A 15,747-nucleotide genomic window follows, 5' to 3' on the forward strand; every position below is an offset into this window, starting at 1 on the left:
CTACCACTTCTGCTGGGAGGCTGTTCCACTTATCAACCAACTCTTTTGATTAATTAAATCTTTTAATCTCTAGTTTTGGATTCTGGTCCCTTGTCTCTCTGTAAGGTCCTCTACTCGCTCTGTGGGTGCTTTGCAATGTTCTTTCTACCCTGTATTAAATAAAACATATCAAGACTTTATCTTACTGCACCGAGTTATATGAATACGGTGGGGGGGGCTGCGGTGTTATAACAGCACAGAGCCGCCCCACAAACATCACAGAAGACTGATACATATTATTTAATCCGTCTCGCCCCAAAAGAAACACTGAGCCGTTTTTAGGAATAGGGTTTGTATTTAAAGATCTGACCCCCCCCCCCCCCCAGCGTCCTTCACCATCACGGAAAATACCCCAGAAGCAAAACAAATCGCAATCTCGGCTCCTCGGAGGAGGAGAAGTTCTGAGGCTGAGCTGCGGACCTGGAGGTCCCACCGCAGGGGCAGAAGGTGAAACCCACCCGATTGCTGAGTCTGCTCAGAGCCCCCCGGATCCCGCAGGGACTGGAGCGGGGTCCCCACGGCTGCGCATTCCGCCACGGGCTTTCGGATCACGCAGCGAAGGGGTTGGCGTGAATGGTGACGTCCTTTATTCGCACCTCGGTGAGGGGCCGGAAGGATTTCTCATGCACCGGAAGCTTCTCCAGCTCATCCAGGGTGTCCAGGCCATCAATTACTCTACGCCAGAGAGAGACCAGTCAAAAACACATAAAACCCCCCAAAATAAAAAGCGGAATTTATCTCAATCGGCCAACATGAGGCATTTTACTGCCAATTGGAAACACCAGCCGATGGTATACAGAGGGAGCCGGAGGGGGTCCGGAGAGCCCAGGTATCACCCAGACCCCTTAACGTTTTACACCTGCGACATGCGGCGTCTTACAGCGAGCAGAGAAGGCAGGCGGGGGGATAAGAGAGCAGATAGTGAGACAGACGGGGCAGAAGGGCAGTTAGCATCGCCCTGGCACCACTTACTTTCCAAACACCGTGTATTTCATGTCCAGGTGAGGCTGCTTCCCGTAGGTGATGAAGAACTGTGAGGCGTTGGTGTTGGGGCCATTGTTTGCCATCGACACGACTCCGCGTACGTTGTGCTGGGGGCAGAAGGGTAGAAACAGGGGTGCTATCCAATACAGGGCAGGAAGGGGTTAAATAGCTCTGGCATGGAACGGCCCGAGGGTCTCGCTGACATCTAGTGGACGGGTTTCATATTACACCTCGCTCCACGGAAACACCAAGGGGTGTGAACCATCTGCCCCCCCCACCCGCTCACTCCGATGACGTAACGATGACCTCACTCTCATCTGAGAGACCGCGTTAAGTTACCTTCAGGAATTCGCTGAACTCATCTTCAAACTTCCGGCCCCAGATGCTCTGCCCTCCTTTTCCCGTTCCTGCGCGGGGCGAGGAGGCAAATTAAACACAAGCGGGGAGAGCAGACGCTGCGGCAAAAGAAAGAGCGGGGAGGGATGGAGCGCGGGGGGAGGGATGGAGCGCGGGGGGAGGGATGGAGCGCGGGGGGAGGGATGGAGCGCGGGGGGAGGGATGGAACGCGGGGGGAGGGATGGAGCGCGGGGGGAGGGATGGAGCGCGGGGCGATGTGCTGCCACGCTGTGTAAATGCCCACCGGGGGGGGGGTCAGAGCAGAGGGTCCGTGCGGGGGGGTTAGGGCAGAGTGAGGCTCCGTGCAGAGTGGGGGTCAGGGCAGAGTGGGGGTCAGGGCAGAGTGGGGGTCAGGGCAAGGGTTCGCGTGGGAGTCCGTGTTCTCACCTGAAGGATCCCCGGTTTGCACCATAAAGCCTTTAATGTTCCTGTGGAAGACGCAGCCGGTGTAATAGTTACTGGCACAAAGAGCGAGGAAATTCTAAGAGAGACCAAAATCCAGTCACCAAACCAAACAGCGACCCAGCAGGGGACGTCTCCACCACACGCAATGAACTGAGGGGTGGATGAGTGGAGCAGCCTCCCGGCAGAAGTGGTAGAGGGTAATACAGTGAGGGGATTAAACATGCATGGGATAGACATACGGCTCCTGAATCTAAGACGAGACCAACGACTGATTAAGGTTTGAGTCTTTACAGCAGGAGAAACGGGCGACTAGAAGGGGGCCGGATGGGGCCGATTTTAAAATACGACCTCCATGTAAAATATCTGCAGAAGCAATTCCATGAAGTGGCCGTTACTCCAGGGCAGGGGTTGGCAAGCTTCGGCTCTCCAGATGTTGTGAACTACATTTCCCTTGATGCTTTGCCAGCATGATGACTGTAAGAGCATTATGGGAGATGTAGTCCACAACATCAGGAGAGCCGAAGATTGCCTACCCCTGCTCCAGGTAATCATCCATTACGGTCGGTCCAAGAGGAGGGGTAAAGGGGGTCAGTCACTCACCTCGCTCGCCCTCGGCGCTCTCTCGCAGAATATCTCAATTTTGACGTCTCCCAAGTCGGTGTGAAGCGTCACGGCCTGGAAGAGACAGACGGACGGACAGACAGACGGCGGCTTCTCTCGCCTTGTTCCGGCGTTAAAACCGTTACATTTCTCGCTGCAGTAATGAATGAACTCACCATTTTGGGGGGAAATCAGACTGGGACGCGTTTCACTGAACCTAAAAAAAAAGGAAGAAATGACATCATTAAAAAACACCAAAAATCTGAATCTCGTCTTTTTGTCGGATTCCGGTTTATTTCAGCCGTCGAGAAACCCGCAGACGTTTACAATTTAACCCCTCAAAGGCAGGGATACCGACCGACGCGTTTCTCAGGAGCGTCCAGCAGACGACTATTCAGTAAAACGCGAGTCGCGCTGATTTTGGGGCGAAATGTCTCGGTTTTTGTCTAACGCCGGACCGTTGGCATCCCGCAGGAGAAACGCATCGGCCGTCACCCACACGCATTCCCATCACCCCGTCCCTGCCGGCCCTGACCGACCCCCGTATACAGGCCGCCTCACACCACGGCCACCTACCTCCATACAATCCAAACATGACCCTGAATCCCACGCACATTAACCCATTACGCCCCGGGAGCAGTCTTCACAGCCACATTAACGATAATAAAGCAGATTCATTCATTCTTATAAATTGAGGTTAGTTTAGAAATTACTTTTTATGACATCGGTTCGTTAGCCGAGCGGCACCGGCTCTGCTGTGACTGGAAACTCACGTTTCTGCTCCAGTGGGTGTACCAAGATGGCCGCCGCGGCAAGGTTTACCGCCAGTTTCTGGGAGCAGCAAGATGGCCGACTTCCTGTCATGTCGTCGTCGGGAGGCCGGACTTCCTGCCAGGTGGGTAAAGAAAGGAGACTTCCTCCACGTGACATTATTTCTGCTCGTTGCAGGGTTCTGGGGTCAGTTGCAGCCTGGGAGTCAGGAATTGGTATAAGTTGGTGCATATAGCGCCAACATACTCCGCAGCGCTGCTCTGATTTACAAACCAACAGCAGGTAAAAGTTGTGAGAAGCCCTGCGGCTTCTGCACCGATATGTATTTTAATACCTACATACCCCCGCCAGGGCGCATAGCAGCAAAGAAATGCCCCAGCTGGTTAGGGCTGCTGCCACTCCTATTACCCTCAGCCATAGACGCTGGAATCCAGCAGCCCTGCACGTCTGAGCTTCAGCTTCCATCACGGTTAGCTGGTTTTGGGCTTCAGCTCCCAGCACACTCAGCCAGTGCCGTGTGCATAGCTGCCAGAGCTCCTGTGTGGCTGTATAGTCCCGTTGGTGCAGGGTGGACACGGTCCCCAGGAGTCAGTTTTCGTTGCTGGGCACCCGGATACCGCGAGGGTAATTAGCCTCGGGCAAGGGCATTTACTCAGGAACTTACCCTGGAAGCCGGGCTTTGTCTTCCCCACTGAGGCTGTGTTAACCGCTTGTTATCCTCTGTTATTCCTCCCCATCGCGTCACGCTTTGAGTATTTTTTATTAAGATTCTCCCACAAAAAAAAAAAGATCCCCATATAGGGTCCAGTTTATACCCCGCCCCTCCCCCGCATCTAATTATTGCCCCTCTCCACCTCTGTTTCCTCCAGCCTCTCCCTCTCGCGTTCTTCGCTGGATGCAGTTGAGTCGGACCCTCCGCCGGCTCCCGTTTCCTCTGGCCAGGTGGTCCTCTCGCCGCGGTGTGATGGATCTCCGCACGGTGGTCTCTCGTCTCAACGCCTTCGCCCCCCCAGCCTTGGCGGAGAGCTGGGATAACGTGGGCCTTCTGGTGGAGCCCAGTCCTCCTCACCTGGTCCGCAGGCTGCTGCTGACCAACGACCTGACGGAAGATGTGCTGGACGAGGCGGTGGGGATGGCCGCGGACTTGGTCCTCTCCTATCACCCTCCCGTATTCAAAGCCCTGAAGAGGGTCACCAGTGGAAGCTGGAAGGAGAGGCTGGTGGTGAAGGCTCTGGAGGGACGTCTGGCTGTCTACTCTCCGCACACGGCCTACGACGCTCTCCCCGATGGGGTGAACGACTGGCTCGGGAGGGCAGTTGGTGAGGGCCGCTGCGTGTGATGTCCGCGTTCTCCCCCTCCTTGACCAATGGTGTCCTCTGTTCTGCACTCGTGTAGGCGGTTGAAGGTACTGTGTCTGTAGGTACCTCCATCTATCTATCTCTGTCCGCAGGGCCGTGCACGTCTGTTCCTCTGCGTCTCTCCTTATCGCTGTCCCACCCCGGTGGCTTCGCCCACGTCCTGGAGTTTAGCCACGACCCGGCGGAGAGCCCGGTGTCCAGACTGAAGTCCCTGCCGGGCGTCCGCCTCCACCCCTCGGCAGTCAGGTACGTCCTCTTGGGTTCCGCGCGCGGCTGTGATGTCATCTGCAGAGGTTTAAGCGCTCTCCGTGTCGCCCACCAGGGAGGACGGCGATGGAGCGGCCCGGGTCGGGGTAAGTTGTTCTCGGGATGCCCTGCAGCAGGTTCTGGCTGTCCTGACCGAGTGGCCGCGTGCGTATAGTAGTGTGGAGCTCCTCAACCTACAGAAGGTACGTGAACTGGTGCGCTGCTAGGCAGAGAAATACGGCGAGGAGGAGGTTAATGTTTTATCTGCCCCTGCAGCCCCCGCTGCTGGATACCGGCATGGGGCGTCTCTGCACTCTAACGGAGTCGGTGTCCATAGCAACTGCCCTGGAACGCATCAAAGCCCACCTGGACTTACGGCACCTACGCCTGGCCCTAGGACGGGGCAAAACGCTGGGTGAGCAGTAATGTGACCTGTCACTAATACGCGGCTGCCTATCACAATGTGACTGTCTCTTACACACGTCTGTCTCTGTTATACATGGCTGTTTGTCTCTATGCGACTGTCTCTCTCTGTATGAACAGTCTCTTGCTTGTTCCCAGAGTCCTCTGTAAGCACGGTGGCCGTCTGCGCAGGCTCGGGGAGCAGCATCCTGAGTGGAGTTCCCGCTGACCTTTATCTGACAGGTAATTGAGTGCCGGCAGGGGGTCGTTGCCCTCACCGGGGGTCTCCCGGAAACGCTCAGCCTGTGACTTCCACTGTGAGGCAAAGGGCCCCGGGTTTCCACTGTGAGGCACCTGCCCCCTCTAAATGCCCCATCAGGCTTCAGGTGCCTTTCCTTTGCCCTGTAACTCTCAGGTAAGTGTTTACCCCGACGTAACTCGCGTCTGTCTGCCCCGCGCAGGTGAGATGTCTCATCACGATGTGCTGGACGTGGTGGCCGAGGGGCTCAGCGTGGTCCTGTGTGAGCACAGCAACTCGGAGCGAGGGTTCCTGAAGGAGCTTCGGGGGAAGATCCAGGAGATGCTGGAGGGGAAGGTGGAGGTCGTGGTCTCTCAAGCGGACCGAGACCCCCTGCAAGTGGTTTAAAGAGACGGAATAAAGACTGCCCATCAGATTTTCTGCTGTATCTGTGTTCTCAATGAATATATCCATGCATTTCAACATACGGGTTTATTAGAACATTGTATGCAGCCAATGGGAAGTGGTGATTAGACATACTGCTCTCCTATTGGCTACAGGCCCCTGTCCTCCCTGCTCTACACATCATGGTGCTCTGGATCCGGAGTCGGTGCCGCCGTATTTTCCGGGAGTAACTCAGAAATATTGTGTAAATTCCACAATTAAACGGAAATTATTAGAGTGTCGGGTGCTGCCGAAAAATAAAAAGGGATCTCCACGCGTTTCACCCGGAGCCGTGGCGCTCTGCGGTTACAGGAGCCCAGAGGGATCGGCCCGGTTCCGATGGTCTTTGGAGCTTTCTTCTGTCTGGAGAGATGTTCATGCGCGGAGCCCGCGGGATAACGGGGTTCAAAGGAGTCCCAGAAATATCCGAAATCCAGCCCCGTGCGGTCAGCAGAGGAGGCCGTCATGGCGGGGGGGGGGCGGCCAAGGCTCCCCCTAATTATTTGCCTCATACCGCTAAATCCCCCCTATTCAGCTAGAAATCATCTGCCCCCTGAGTATGGCTCCCACACCGCTATCTGCCCCTCTCTCTGTGCCTTATGTTTATACCCCATTCCCTCTAGATTGTAAGCCTGCGAGCCGAGCCCTCTAATGTATCCGGTCATCTCCGTCGGCTCCGGTTCTCTCACACCTTTTGAATGCAGGGACTTTAAGAAGCACAGCAGGATTGTTGGCACTATATAAGTAAAAGAGAATCATAAATAAAGATAATAAAGTGGTTTCACTCCGGAGCTGGGGCAAGACGATGACACAAAGAGAATTGCCCCAGTGGGGTATAAACGCTTTTAACGATGGGGGTTAGAAACATTGTCACCGTCCCTCGGAACGCGGTATTTGTTTTCGATACGATGTAACTAAATGTTTATTACCCCGGAGTGCGGATTCATCCACGTCTGTCAGATGCAGGAGGGGCGGATGTTTACCCCGGGGGGTGGGGGCAGATCCACTCGCTGGGACTCTGTGCATAGAGTTTGTCTGCCCCTCCCACTCTATATCAGGGATACTATTTGCCCTCCTACATACCCTCCCTGCCTGTATCTCCTCCCCTGCCCCTCCCCCTGTGTGTCTGTCCTCCCCCGGTGTCTGCGGGTCTCTCGGAGCACATGGTTTAGGTAAGAATATGTTGTATGTATAGTGTGTACATGTAGCATGTGTAGCGCGTGCGCCTGGTGTGTAGCGTGTGCGTGCCCAGCCGTGGCGTGACCCCCTGCGCATGCAGGGCAGACACGGCACATGTAAATGTTTTTCTCCCCGTATATATTGCGTGTTCCGTACCCTTCATGTATGTAGCTTGCAGATCTGAAGCTGTGTACATACATGTTTGCATCACCCTGTGCTGCAGGACGTGTATGTGTGTGACAGGTATGAAGTTAGCGTGTCTCTAATTCCCGTGATCTGGTGACGCTCCACACAGAGACAGCTTTGTGAGTCTAGCTCCGAGACCAATGAGTGTTTCCTGCTGATCTAATAAAGCGACATCCAGCCGAACTCGTGAGCGAGCGCTCAGCCCCTCCAGCATACTGACGTCTGCCCCGTTCACTGCGCTCTGCCCCCAGCCTGGGGCTTTATTCGCTAAACGGTGAGCGGCATGGAACCATCTCTCCGTATTAACCCTGTAATATACATGGCTGGCTGGAGAAGCTCTCTCTTGATAACGCGGGGTTAATTCAGCCAGATAGCTCATTCCAGCTCCGGTTTTGCGCTCACTTGTCTTGTGTTTCTCTTTAGGGGTCCGCTGTATCTGCAGAGATGGTGGTCTTGCACTTCTACTGCTCCTTGGAGCCCTCGGCCAGCGTCGCCCGTCTCTCCGGCGTGGAGTACATCCGCGGCGTGCACACTGAGCTGTGTTATAATGTCAACTGGACGGGTGAGAGCGAAGTCGGGGCTCTGCACGGGGCCCCCCACACCCCCCTGACCGGGGTACCTACTGATTAATCCCCCCCCCCCGGCTCTTCCTCCTATGTCTTTATTTCTCACCCAGCGCTCTCTCCGCAGCCGACTCTCCCCCCTCCAGCCAGGAGACTGACGCCCTGCGCTGGCTCTTCAGCTGTCCGTTTGACCCTCAGAGCGTCTCGGGAACTTCTCACCTCCATCCCGAGCCTTCAGACCTGCTCGTTGAAATCGGGCCGAGGTGAGCGCCCCTCCTTTTCCTGCCCCCTCTGTCGTTGTTTCATGCTCATTACCCGGCCCTTGACACCCACCTCTCTCTCTCAGGATGAACTTCTCCACTGCAGCTTCCACCAATGCAGTCTCCATTTGTCAGTCGGTGGGTTTCACAAACGTGGACAGGATTGAGTGCTCCAGGAGGTACCTGATAAAGGTGAGATGTTTCCACTCAATGAAGACGAATCCAGCCAATGCCCGCCAGGCGGGTATTACTGTATACATGTTACTGGGTCCTGAGTGTTGGGAGGGCAGTTTGTGTATATATTCCAGAATGTTCCTCTTAGTCTGTAGGAATACTCTGTGGTGTGTGTGTTGGGTCAGTGTTGGTGTCTCTCCAGCTGGGGTTACCAGGCTGTCTTATCCGTTCCCCGTTCAGTTCCAGAACCGGCCGGAGGAGAGCGAGGAGAAGAAGCTGACGGCGTCTCTTTATGACCGCATGACGGAGTGCGTTTACCCGGAGCCCGTGACCAGCTTCCAGGTGTCTGTCCAGCCAGAAAACGTGTACGAGGTGGATGTCATCGGGCAAGGCAGGGCGGCGCTGGAGAAAGCCAACTCTGAGCTCGGTGAGTGAGACGCCATCATGACACCCAACCTCATGGCTCCCGGCGCGGAGATCTCGTTCTTAAGCTTTTTGTCCTGATGCCCGCTCTCTCGCGTGGCTTTGGCTCTCCAGTTATCTCGTTTACGCTCCTGCCTGGCTTTTGCTGTCTCCCATGATTGCACCTCCCCAACTTACACCGCATGATGGTCTCGCTTTACCGTCGTCAGGTCTGGCGTTTGACTCGTGGGACCTGGATTATTACAGCGGCCTGTTCCAGCGCGTGGGCCGTAACCCAAGCAGCGTGGAGTGCTTCGACCTGGCGCAGTCTAACAGGTCCGTGTTCTCCCCTCGCAGCGCGTGTCTTCGCTCCGCCGGTCAGCGACTAACCGAGCTTTGTCTGTCGCAGCGAGCACAGCCGCCACTGGTTCTTTAAGGGCAGACTCGTGGTGGACGGGCAGGAGAAGGGACAGTCTCTGTTCGACATGATCATGAAGACTCAGGACACCAGTAATCAGAACAACGTCATCAAGTTCTGCGACAACAGCAGGTCCGTGGGAAGAAATGTATACGTTGTGCCATATTATTATTACACATGCGCTGAACGCAGCACTCAGCTCCGCCTGATTCTGTACCCCCGCAGCGCCATCCAAGGACATGAAGTTACGAGTCTGATCCCCACCGACCCCTCTCGCGCCGGACGCTACGAGCTGCAGCGATCCATGCGCCATCTGATCTTCACTGCGGAAACGCATAACTTCCCCACCGGTGAGTAGGTTTGTGTGGTGGAGGAGTAGGGGTTGAGGAGAGAAGACTGAATGATAGGCAGGAGTCCAAAAGATGCCCTGCTTTCCCTCTCGCTCACTGCCCTTCTCTCCTGCGCAGGTGTGGCCCCATTCAGTGGCGCCACCACGGGGACAGGCGGCCGCATCCGCGACGTTCAGTGCACGGGGCAAGGAGCTCACGTCATCGCAGGAACTGCCGGCTACTGCTTCGGGAACCTTCACATCCCAGGTGAGGATCCTCGGGGGTGGACCTGCGATGTCTTCCCATAATACTATACATTAAACATCTTTTATTAAGGATTCTCTATATTATATCTTATTCTACGAGGATTCGGGAAAACGCATTGTGTCCGAAGCAGGGACGGAAAACGCTGTAGTCATTTCATGTTGGCCGCATCATCTAATTTTGTGTCTTTTCCACCATTTCTGTTTTTTGGAATATAAAATGCAAATTCGGTTTTGCTTCAATCTTCCATTTTCTGTCGGCTCAGGATACCCCCTGCCCTGGGAGGACTCTTCTTTCCAGTACCCTGTGCAGTTTGCGCGGCCCCTGGAAGTGGCCATCGAAGCCAGTAATGGCGCCTCGGACTATGGAAATAAGTTTGGCGAGCCGGTCCTGGCAGGTGAGAGATCTGGCGTTTCCTGGGAGGGGTAGGAATTTCACACCGGGGGGGTTACGTGGCTCCTTAATGCCGTCTCTGCTTCCCGTAGGGTTTGCTCGTTCCTTCGGGCTGCGTATGCCCTCCGGAGAAAGGAGAGAGTGGGTGAAGCCTATCATGTTCAGCGGAGGAATTGGCTCGATGGAGGACGTTCACCGCAGCAAGGACCCCCCAGAACCTGGTGAGGATTCCTCATCGGGGAGCAGAAAACAAAAAGCGCTGACAGTATTGCCATGGAAACTGGATCAAGATGATTAGATAACGAGGAGCATGAACTCAGACCCACAGGCAATAGAGTGCGCGTGAATATCGCGGGTTACGGGGTCCGTTTAGGATTCCTGAAGGACGAACGAGCAGAAGATACATGACATGAGTGTGAAGAATGGTGGCCCAAATACTATTCAGCGTCCTGATCTTTGTAATTATTTTCAGGGATGCACGTGGTAAAAGTCGGCGGCCCGGTCTATAGGATTGGTGTTGGAGGAGGGGCAGCGTCGTCCATCCAGGTACGCCCTGCGAGGGCCATTGATACCAGCGCCCTAACCCTACCATTAGCTTGAGGGAGATGCCACTAGTGCTTCATCACGGGGTTCTCCGGAGGGTCCTGAAATTAACCTTTTGCTGCTCTCTTTTTAGGTTCAGGGTGATAACGCCAGTGACCTAGACTTTGGGGCTGTCCAGAGAGGGGATGCCGAGATGGAGCAGAAGATGAACCGTGCCGTGCGGGCTTGTGTGGAGAAGGGGTCCAGAAACCCAATCTGCAGCATCCACGATCAAGGGGCCGGAGGCAATGGTGAGAACCCAAATAAACGCATCGTATCATCCAGCACGACGTTGGCCGTCATCTTTCTTATGACCGAAAACAAACCTTATGTTCTTCACACGTTCCTTACGCTGCCTTCTCACCTGCAGGCAACGTTCTCAAAGAGCTGAGCGAACCTCAAGGAGCCGTCATCTACACGGGAAACTTTCAGGTCTGTTTTCCTGTCATCTCTCATGGTTTTGGGTCCTTCTCGTTTTCCTTCTCATAAGAGACATGCTTTATTATCTCTCTGAAGCTGGGAGACCCCACGCTGAGTGTGCTGGAGATCTGGGGAGCAGAATATCAGGAGTCCAATGCTTTGCTGTTGCGTCCAACTGATGCCGAATTTGTGCGGTCTGTATGCCGACGGGAAAGGTGCCCGGTGGATTTTGTGGGCAAGATCACAGGAGATGGCAAGGTAAGTGTCCCCATTGTCCCTCTTGACTTGCCATTGGAACAATTTGGAATTAAACTCCCTGATACCCTCTCTTTACCCTTCTTACAGATTATTTTGGTGAACGGCAGTGAGAAGGACCCCCTCCCGGATGCCAGTGATCGAAATGGTGTTCCTGTCGATCTTCATTTGGATTGGGTCTTGGGAAAGATGCCACGCAAGGTAATACCTGTTAATAAGCGCCTTGCTCCACAGCATGGTCCTTTATGACTTCTCTGGCCTTTTGTTCTTCATTGTCTTTTTGTTTAATTAGGAGTTTATCCTGAATCGTGCCTCCCTCGACCTGCAAAGCTTGACCCTGCCCGGAGATCTGACTGTCAGACAAGCATTGGAGAGAGTTTTGAGGTTACCGTCTGTGGGAAGCAAGAGGTACCTGACTAACAAGGTAAATCCGGGCTAGCTATGCCCAGACGATGTGGATCGTGGCTCCTTGTGGTTCTCTCCATTACACTCTGTTTTTCACTTTTGTTGTGATATTATTGCTATATTATTCCCATTGCTTGATACGTTCGCTGACACCTTCTGCCTCCGTCAGGTGGATCGCTCTGTCACAGGCCTTGTGGCCCAGCAGCAGTGCGTGGGCCCCCTTCACACCCCTTTGGCTGATGTGGCCGTGGTGTCCCTTTCCTATTCCGACATAGTGGGAGGAGCCACTGCAATAGGGGAGCAGCCAATAAAAGGCCTGTTGAACCCGGCGGCAGGAGCCCGGCTGGCGGTGGGGGAGGCTTTGACCAATCTCGTCTTTGCTCAAATCACTGACCTGAAGGTGAGATCCTCCGTAATTTGTTTTTATCACAGATTATGGATACATTCCGGGATACTCGAGGCTTGCGTGTCGATGAGCTTGATTCCTCTGTAATTGCCCCAAGTGATTTGCCCATTCTGCCTCCTCCTAGGATGTCAAGTGCAGCGGAAACTGGATGTGGGCGGCCAAGCTTCCTGGAGAGGGGGCGTCTCTGTACGATGCATGCGCCGCTATGTGTGATGTTATGGCGGAGTTGGGGGTGGCAGTAGACGGCGGGAAGGATTCTCTCAGTATGGCAGCCAGGGTCGGGTCGGACACAGTGAAGGCACCAGGTGATCATAGAGGGAGTTATGGGGGGCGGTAAATCTTGCTTTAAGCATCAAACTTACCCTTCCCTGATTGTGCTTCATGTCCTCGTTAATTAAAATATTTTTACTCTCCTCCTTCAGGCTCTCTTGTAATTTCTGTCTACGCTCCATGTCCTGACATAACTGCAACAGTAACCCCGGACCTAAAAATTCCAGGACAGAAAGGTAAAATCCCATGGCTGCCTCTATCAGGGTCTGTCCATAAACAAACTTCTGTAGATGGTGGGCTAGAAACATGGTGGTCATGATCTGGTGTCTTCTTTTCAGGTGTCCTGCTCTATGTCCCCATCTGCCCTGGCCAGCATCGGCTGGGTGGTAGTTCCTTGGCACAGTGTTATTCACAGTTGGGTGACCAGCCCCCTGACCTGGATTGTCCGCAGACGTTAGTGTCCTGCTTCCAGGTTACACAGAGGCTTCTACGAGGTGAGAAGGAGCTTATGGTCAATAAAGTCAGATAATGTCTCATTTTGGGGTGTTTCGGTGGAACGTGGCTATTATTATCCATGGTTAGCCATTATTTTGTGGTTCCCCTCTTCCAATTTACATCAGACCGATCCTTGAGTGCTGGGCATGACGTCAGTGACGGTGGCCTGATTACGTGTCTCCTGGAGATGGCTTTCGCCGGGAACTGTGGTCTGGATGTTGAGCTTTCATCCCCTGGGAACGGAGGTGAGTATCTGTACCCACAGCAACAATTTGCGGTATAAAATCTGGCTATGGGGCTTCATCTTCTTTTTTCTCTCTCTCATTGGATGTTCAGCTCTGGAGCTCCTGTTTGCAGAAGAGCTGGGTCTAGTTCTAGAGGTGTCGGAACTGGTTCTGGAGGTGGTTATGGAGCAGTACCGAGCAGCCGGGGTTCAATGTGTGAAGATTGGATGTACCAAGGGTCTGGGACCTAATGCCAGGGTTTGTGTAATTTAACCCCTCCTCAGTAAGTTAACTACAAATAACCAGTCGTCGATGTCTAAGCCCTTTGACACCCTGTCCAGGTCCGAGTCTCTGTGAATGGTGAAGAGGTTCTGTCTGAGGGAATGGGGACCCTAAGGGCCATTTGGGAGGAGACCAGCTTTCAGCTAGAGCGTTTGCAGGCCAATCCAAGCTGTGTGTCCCAGGAGGAATCTGGATTGCGTCAGAGGGAAGGACCTACGTTCCACCTGACTTTCGACCCGTCTGAAAACCCTGTTCTGTCCCCGTTAACTGGTACAGCGATGGAAAGGAGCTTTGTTTTTCTGCACGAAACAAAGTCTGGCTGCTTAGATAACTTTATTTCTTGTAACAGAGGAATCTCTCCCACGAGTGGCTGTCGTGCGCGAGGAAGGAAGTAATGGCGATAGAGAGATGGCGGCTGCTCTGCTGATGGCCGGGTTTGAGGTAGCCTTTCTGCCTGTAGGCCAATGGTTCCCTGATCTTGCCTATGGGTGCTAATCACTTGCTGCTGTCCTCTGTCTTCAGGTGTGGGACGTCACTATGGAAGATCTCATTTCTGGAAGCACCACTCTGGACTCCTTCCGGGGGATCGTGTTTGTTGGGGGATTCAGCTACGCCGACGTGTTGGGCTCTGCAAAGGGTAAATGTTGATCCGTGCACGTTGCTGACCTATTCGGCTTCCCGCGGGATGTTACGTTTATATCATTGTGCTTTCCCGTGTCGCAGGCTGGGCGGCCTCTGTGAGGTACAACGCTGCCGTGCGCGACCAGTTTGAGGCTTTCCGCAGCCGCAAAGACACCTTCAGTCTGGGCGTCTGTAACGGGTGCCAGCTGATGGCGCTGCTGGGATGGGTCGGCCCTGATAACCCCACAGAACAAGGTGAGTGCATACAGGAGGAGATGAGCCTCCATCTCCCGAGCCCTGTAAACTGTACTCATGCTCACTTTCCGTCCATCAGGGGAACGTCCAACACAGGGCACTCTGCTCACTCACAATCAATCCGGCCGCTTCGAGTCTCGCTTTGTCACGGTACGGATAGAAGCCAGCCCATCCGTTCTGCTGCGTGGAATGGAAGGATCCTCACTTGGAGTTTGGGTGGCTCATGGAGAAGGTAATTTATGTTTCTCTATGCGATTACTCAAACTTTAATCCCATCCCAAAGCTGAGTCTGTCCAGAATATCCATCTCCAGGTCTTTCAGTTGATCTTCTGTATCTTTTTAGGTCTTGTGAGGTTCCGGTCTCAGAAGGTCCAAAATTATGTGACGTCACGTAACTTGGCCCCTATCCGTTACGTGGATGACCGGCGGAATCCTACAGAGACATATCCCATGAACCCCAATGGCTCTCCTCTTGGCATAGCTGGTCTTTGCTCTGAAGATGGTCGTCACTTGGCCCTGATGCCCCATCCAGAACGGTGTGTCCTCAAGTGGCAATGGCCATGGATGCCGGAGGACTGGCGCCAGTCTCTGAGTATATCCCCCTGGAAGCGTCTGTTTCAAAATGGCTACCGTTGGTGTCTGGAAAACCAGCCTTAAAATTTGTCACCTCAATCCAATTTTTACATGCCATAGGTGGTCCCAGGGCTTTGCCCCACCTTCCTTCAACACTTATTTACTGAATTAAACTAAAGTAGCGTCCCGTCTGCTGGGACCCACGTAAGTCTTTCCAGTAGTATTGGCCTGAAGCTCCCCCATACTCTTCTATCTGCCCCCGATAAATTTGAGGGATCATGGAGCCCAGAAATGTTCCTTTTGTTAAAATGACAACCAAAGACAATCTCATTCCATTAGTGGTGATTTATGGCCGCGGTCTCGTTCCAATAAAGAGTTTATAACCACCTTCTCTATTGTTTGAAGGGCCTGATGTGTGCTGGGTCCAAGCTCCGTTTACACGTGTGCCTGGTGCGCAGTGATTGGAAGTTATGTAACCGGAGTCCATGTCACACACACACACATGTCACACGCACACACATGTCACACGCTCAGTTATTACATGTGCGAATCCCACCGTCCTACACACATGGGAGACAGAGGGTAGGGGCGAGGAGTTAACCTGTTGGTTGATTGGTTTCTCTGAAGAAGTGGGTCTTAAGGGATTCGTGGAGGGGCTGGAGACGCGAGGGGAGGGGGAGAGTCTGATAAGCTGGGGTAGAACATTCCAGAGGATGGGGCAGCCCTTGAGACGTTTTATACAAGCAAGAGAGGTAGAGATTAGAGCAGAGGATAAAGTTCATCAGATGAGTGGAGGGACCAAGTAGGTCAGGTGTGAGTCTGGGGTTAGTAGGCCTGGGTGAGCCCCCCCACCATGTAACTAACACACATATTAACACGCAGGCTCGCTCTAGCACACGCTCATGCTA

General features: G+C 53.8%; 3 protein-coding genes across 4 annotated transcripts; 2 read left to right on the plus strand and 1 right to left on the minus strand.

Annotated features, from left to right (window-relative positions):
• Nucleotides 1-587: 587 nt before the first annotated feature.
• On the minus strand, nucleotides 588-3,613 carry LOC149285614 (peptidyl-prolyl cis-trans isomerase-like 3). The gene is made up of 7 exons (XM_089495102.1): nucleotides 3,538-3,613; nucleotides 3,198-3,312; nucleotides 2,425-2,641; nucleotides 1,807-1,900; nucleotides 1,363-1,430; nucleotides 1,012-1,130; nucleotides 588-714 (listed from the first exon to the last, which is right to left on the minus strand). The coding sequence occupies exons 1-7, from the start codon at nucleotides 3,611-3,613 to the stop codon at nucleotides 588-590; spliced, it is 816 nt and encodes a 271-aa protein (XP_089351228.1).
• Nucleotides 3,614-4,159: 546 nt separating this feature from the next.
• On the plus strand, nucleotides 4,160-5,847 carry LOC149285615 (NIF3-like protein 1). 2 transcript variants are annotated; one of them, XM_089494969.1, is made up of 6 exons: nucleotides 4,160-4,514; nucleotides 4,646-4,803; nucleotides 4,880-5,002; nucleotides 5,076-5,214; nucleotides 5,361-5,444; nucleotides 5,663-5,847. In XM_089494969.1, the coding sequence occupies exons 1-6, from the start codon at nucleotides 4,160-4,162 to the stop codon at nucleotides 5,845-5,847; spliced, it is 1,044 nt and encodes a 347-aa protein (XP_089351095.1). The 2 variants fall into 2 exon arrangements, with proteins under 2 accessions (XP_089351095.1, XP_089351096.1); XM_089494970.1 differs by having other exon boundaries at nucleotides 4,646-4,794.
• Nucleotides 5,848-7,692: 1,845 nt separating this feature from the next.
• On the plus strand, nucleotides 7,693-14,923 carry LOC149285616 (phosphoribosylformylglycinamidine synthase-like). Its single transcript, XM_089495103.1, has 28 exons — nucleotides 7,693-7,810; nucleotides 7,939-8,074; nucleotides 8,158-8,263; nucleotides 8,486-8,672; nucleotides 8,878-8,983; nucleotides 9,057-9,197; nucleotides 9,291-9,415; nucleotides 9,533-9,661; nucleotides 9,924-10,055; nucleotides 10,144-10,272; nucleotides 10,524-10,597; nucleotides 10,728-10,884; nucleotides 11,004-11,065; nucleotides 11,150-11,311; nucleotides 11,399-11,509; nucleotides 11,601-11,732; nucleotides 11,883-12,113; nucleotides 12,244-12,424; nucleotides 12,542-12,625; nucleotides 12,728-12,883; nucleotides 13,010-13,129; nucleotides 13,221-13,366; nucleotides 13,450-13,660; nucleotides 13,740-13,831; nucleotides 13,913-14,027; nucleotides 14,114-14,266; nucleotides 14,346-14,498; nucleotides 14,610-14,923. Exons 1-28 carry the CDS (start codon nucleotides 7,693-7,695, stop codon nucleotides 14,921-14,923), a joined length of 3,963 nt encoding a protein of 1,320 aa, XP_089351229.1.
• The last annotated feature ends 824 nt before the right edge of the window (nucleotides 14,924-15,747 follow it).

The sequence above is a fragment of the Sceloporus occidentalis genome, unplaced genomic scaffold, assembly GCF_023333645.1.
Source record: "Sceloporus occidentalis isolate IW3139 unplaced genomic scaffold, rSceOcc1.0.p SCAF_76, whole genome shotgun sequence".
NCBI lineage: Eukaryota > Metazoa > Chordata > Lepidosauria > Squamata > Phrynosomatidae > Sceloporus > Sceloporus occidentalis.

Excerpts from the sequence above, each read along its gene's own strand:
- LOC149285614 (XM_089495102.1), bottom strand. The coding sequence starts at position 3,613 with ATGGCTGAGGGTAATAGGAGTGGCAGCAGCCCTAACCAGCTGGGGCAT. Across the intron at positions 1,431-1,806 it reads GCAAACCGGGGATCCTTCAG|GAACGGGAAAAGGAGGGCAG; the intron begins GTGAGAACACGG and ends CGCCCCGCGCAG. Across the intron at positions 715-1,011 it reads AAATACACGGTGTTTGGAAA|AGTAATTGATGGCCTGGACA; the intron begins GTAAGTGGTGCC and ends TCTCTGGCGTAG.
- LOC149285615 (XM_089494969.1), top strand. The coding sequence starts at position 4,160 with ATGGATCTCCGCACGGTGGTCTCTCGTCTCAACGCCTTCGCCCCCCCA. Across the intron at positions 4,515-4,645 it reads CTGGCTCGGGAGGGCAGTTG|GGCCGTGCACGTCTGTTCCT; the intron begins GTGAGGGCCGCT and ends CTCTGTCCGCAG. Across the intron at positions 5,445-5,662 it reads CGCTGACCTTTATCTGACAG|GTGAGATGTCTCATCACGAT; the intron begins GTAATTGAGTGC and ends TGCCCCGCGCAG.
- LOC149285616 (XM_089495103.1), top strand. The coding sequence starts at position 7,693 with ATGGTGGTCTTGCACTTCTACTGCTCCTTGGAGCCCTCGGCCAGCGTC. Across the intron at positions 8,984-9,056 it reads GACCTGGCGCAGTCTAACAG|CGAGCACAGCCGCCACTGGT; the intron begins GTCCGTGTTCTC and ends TGTCTGTCGCAG. Across the intron at positions 10,598-10,727 it reads GGGCAGCGTCGTCCATCCAG|GTTCAGGGTGATAACGCCAG; the intron begins GTACGCCCTGCG and ends CTCTCTTTTTAG.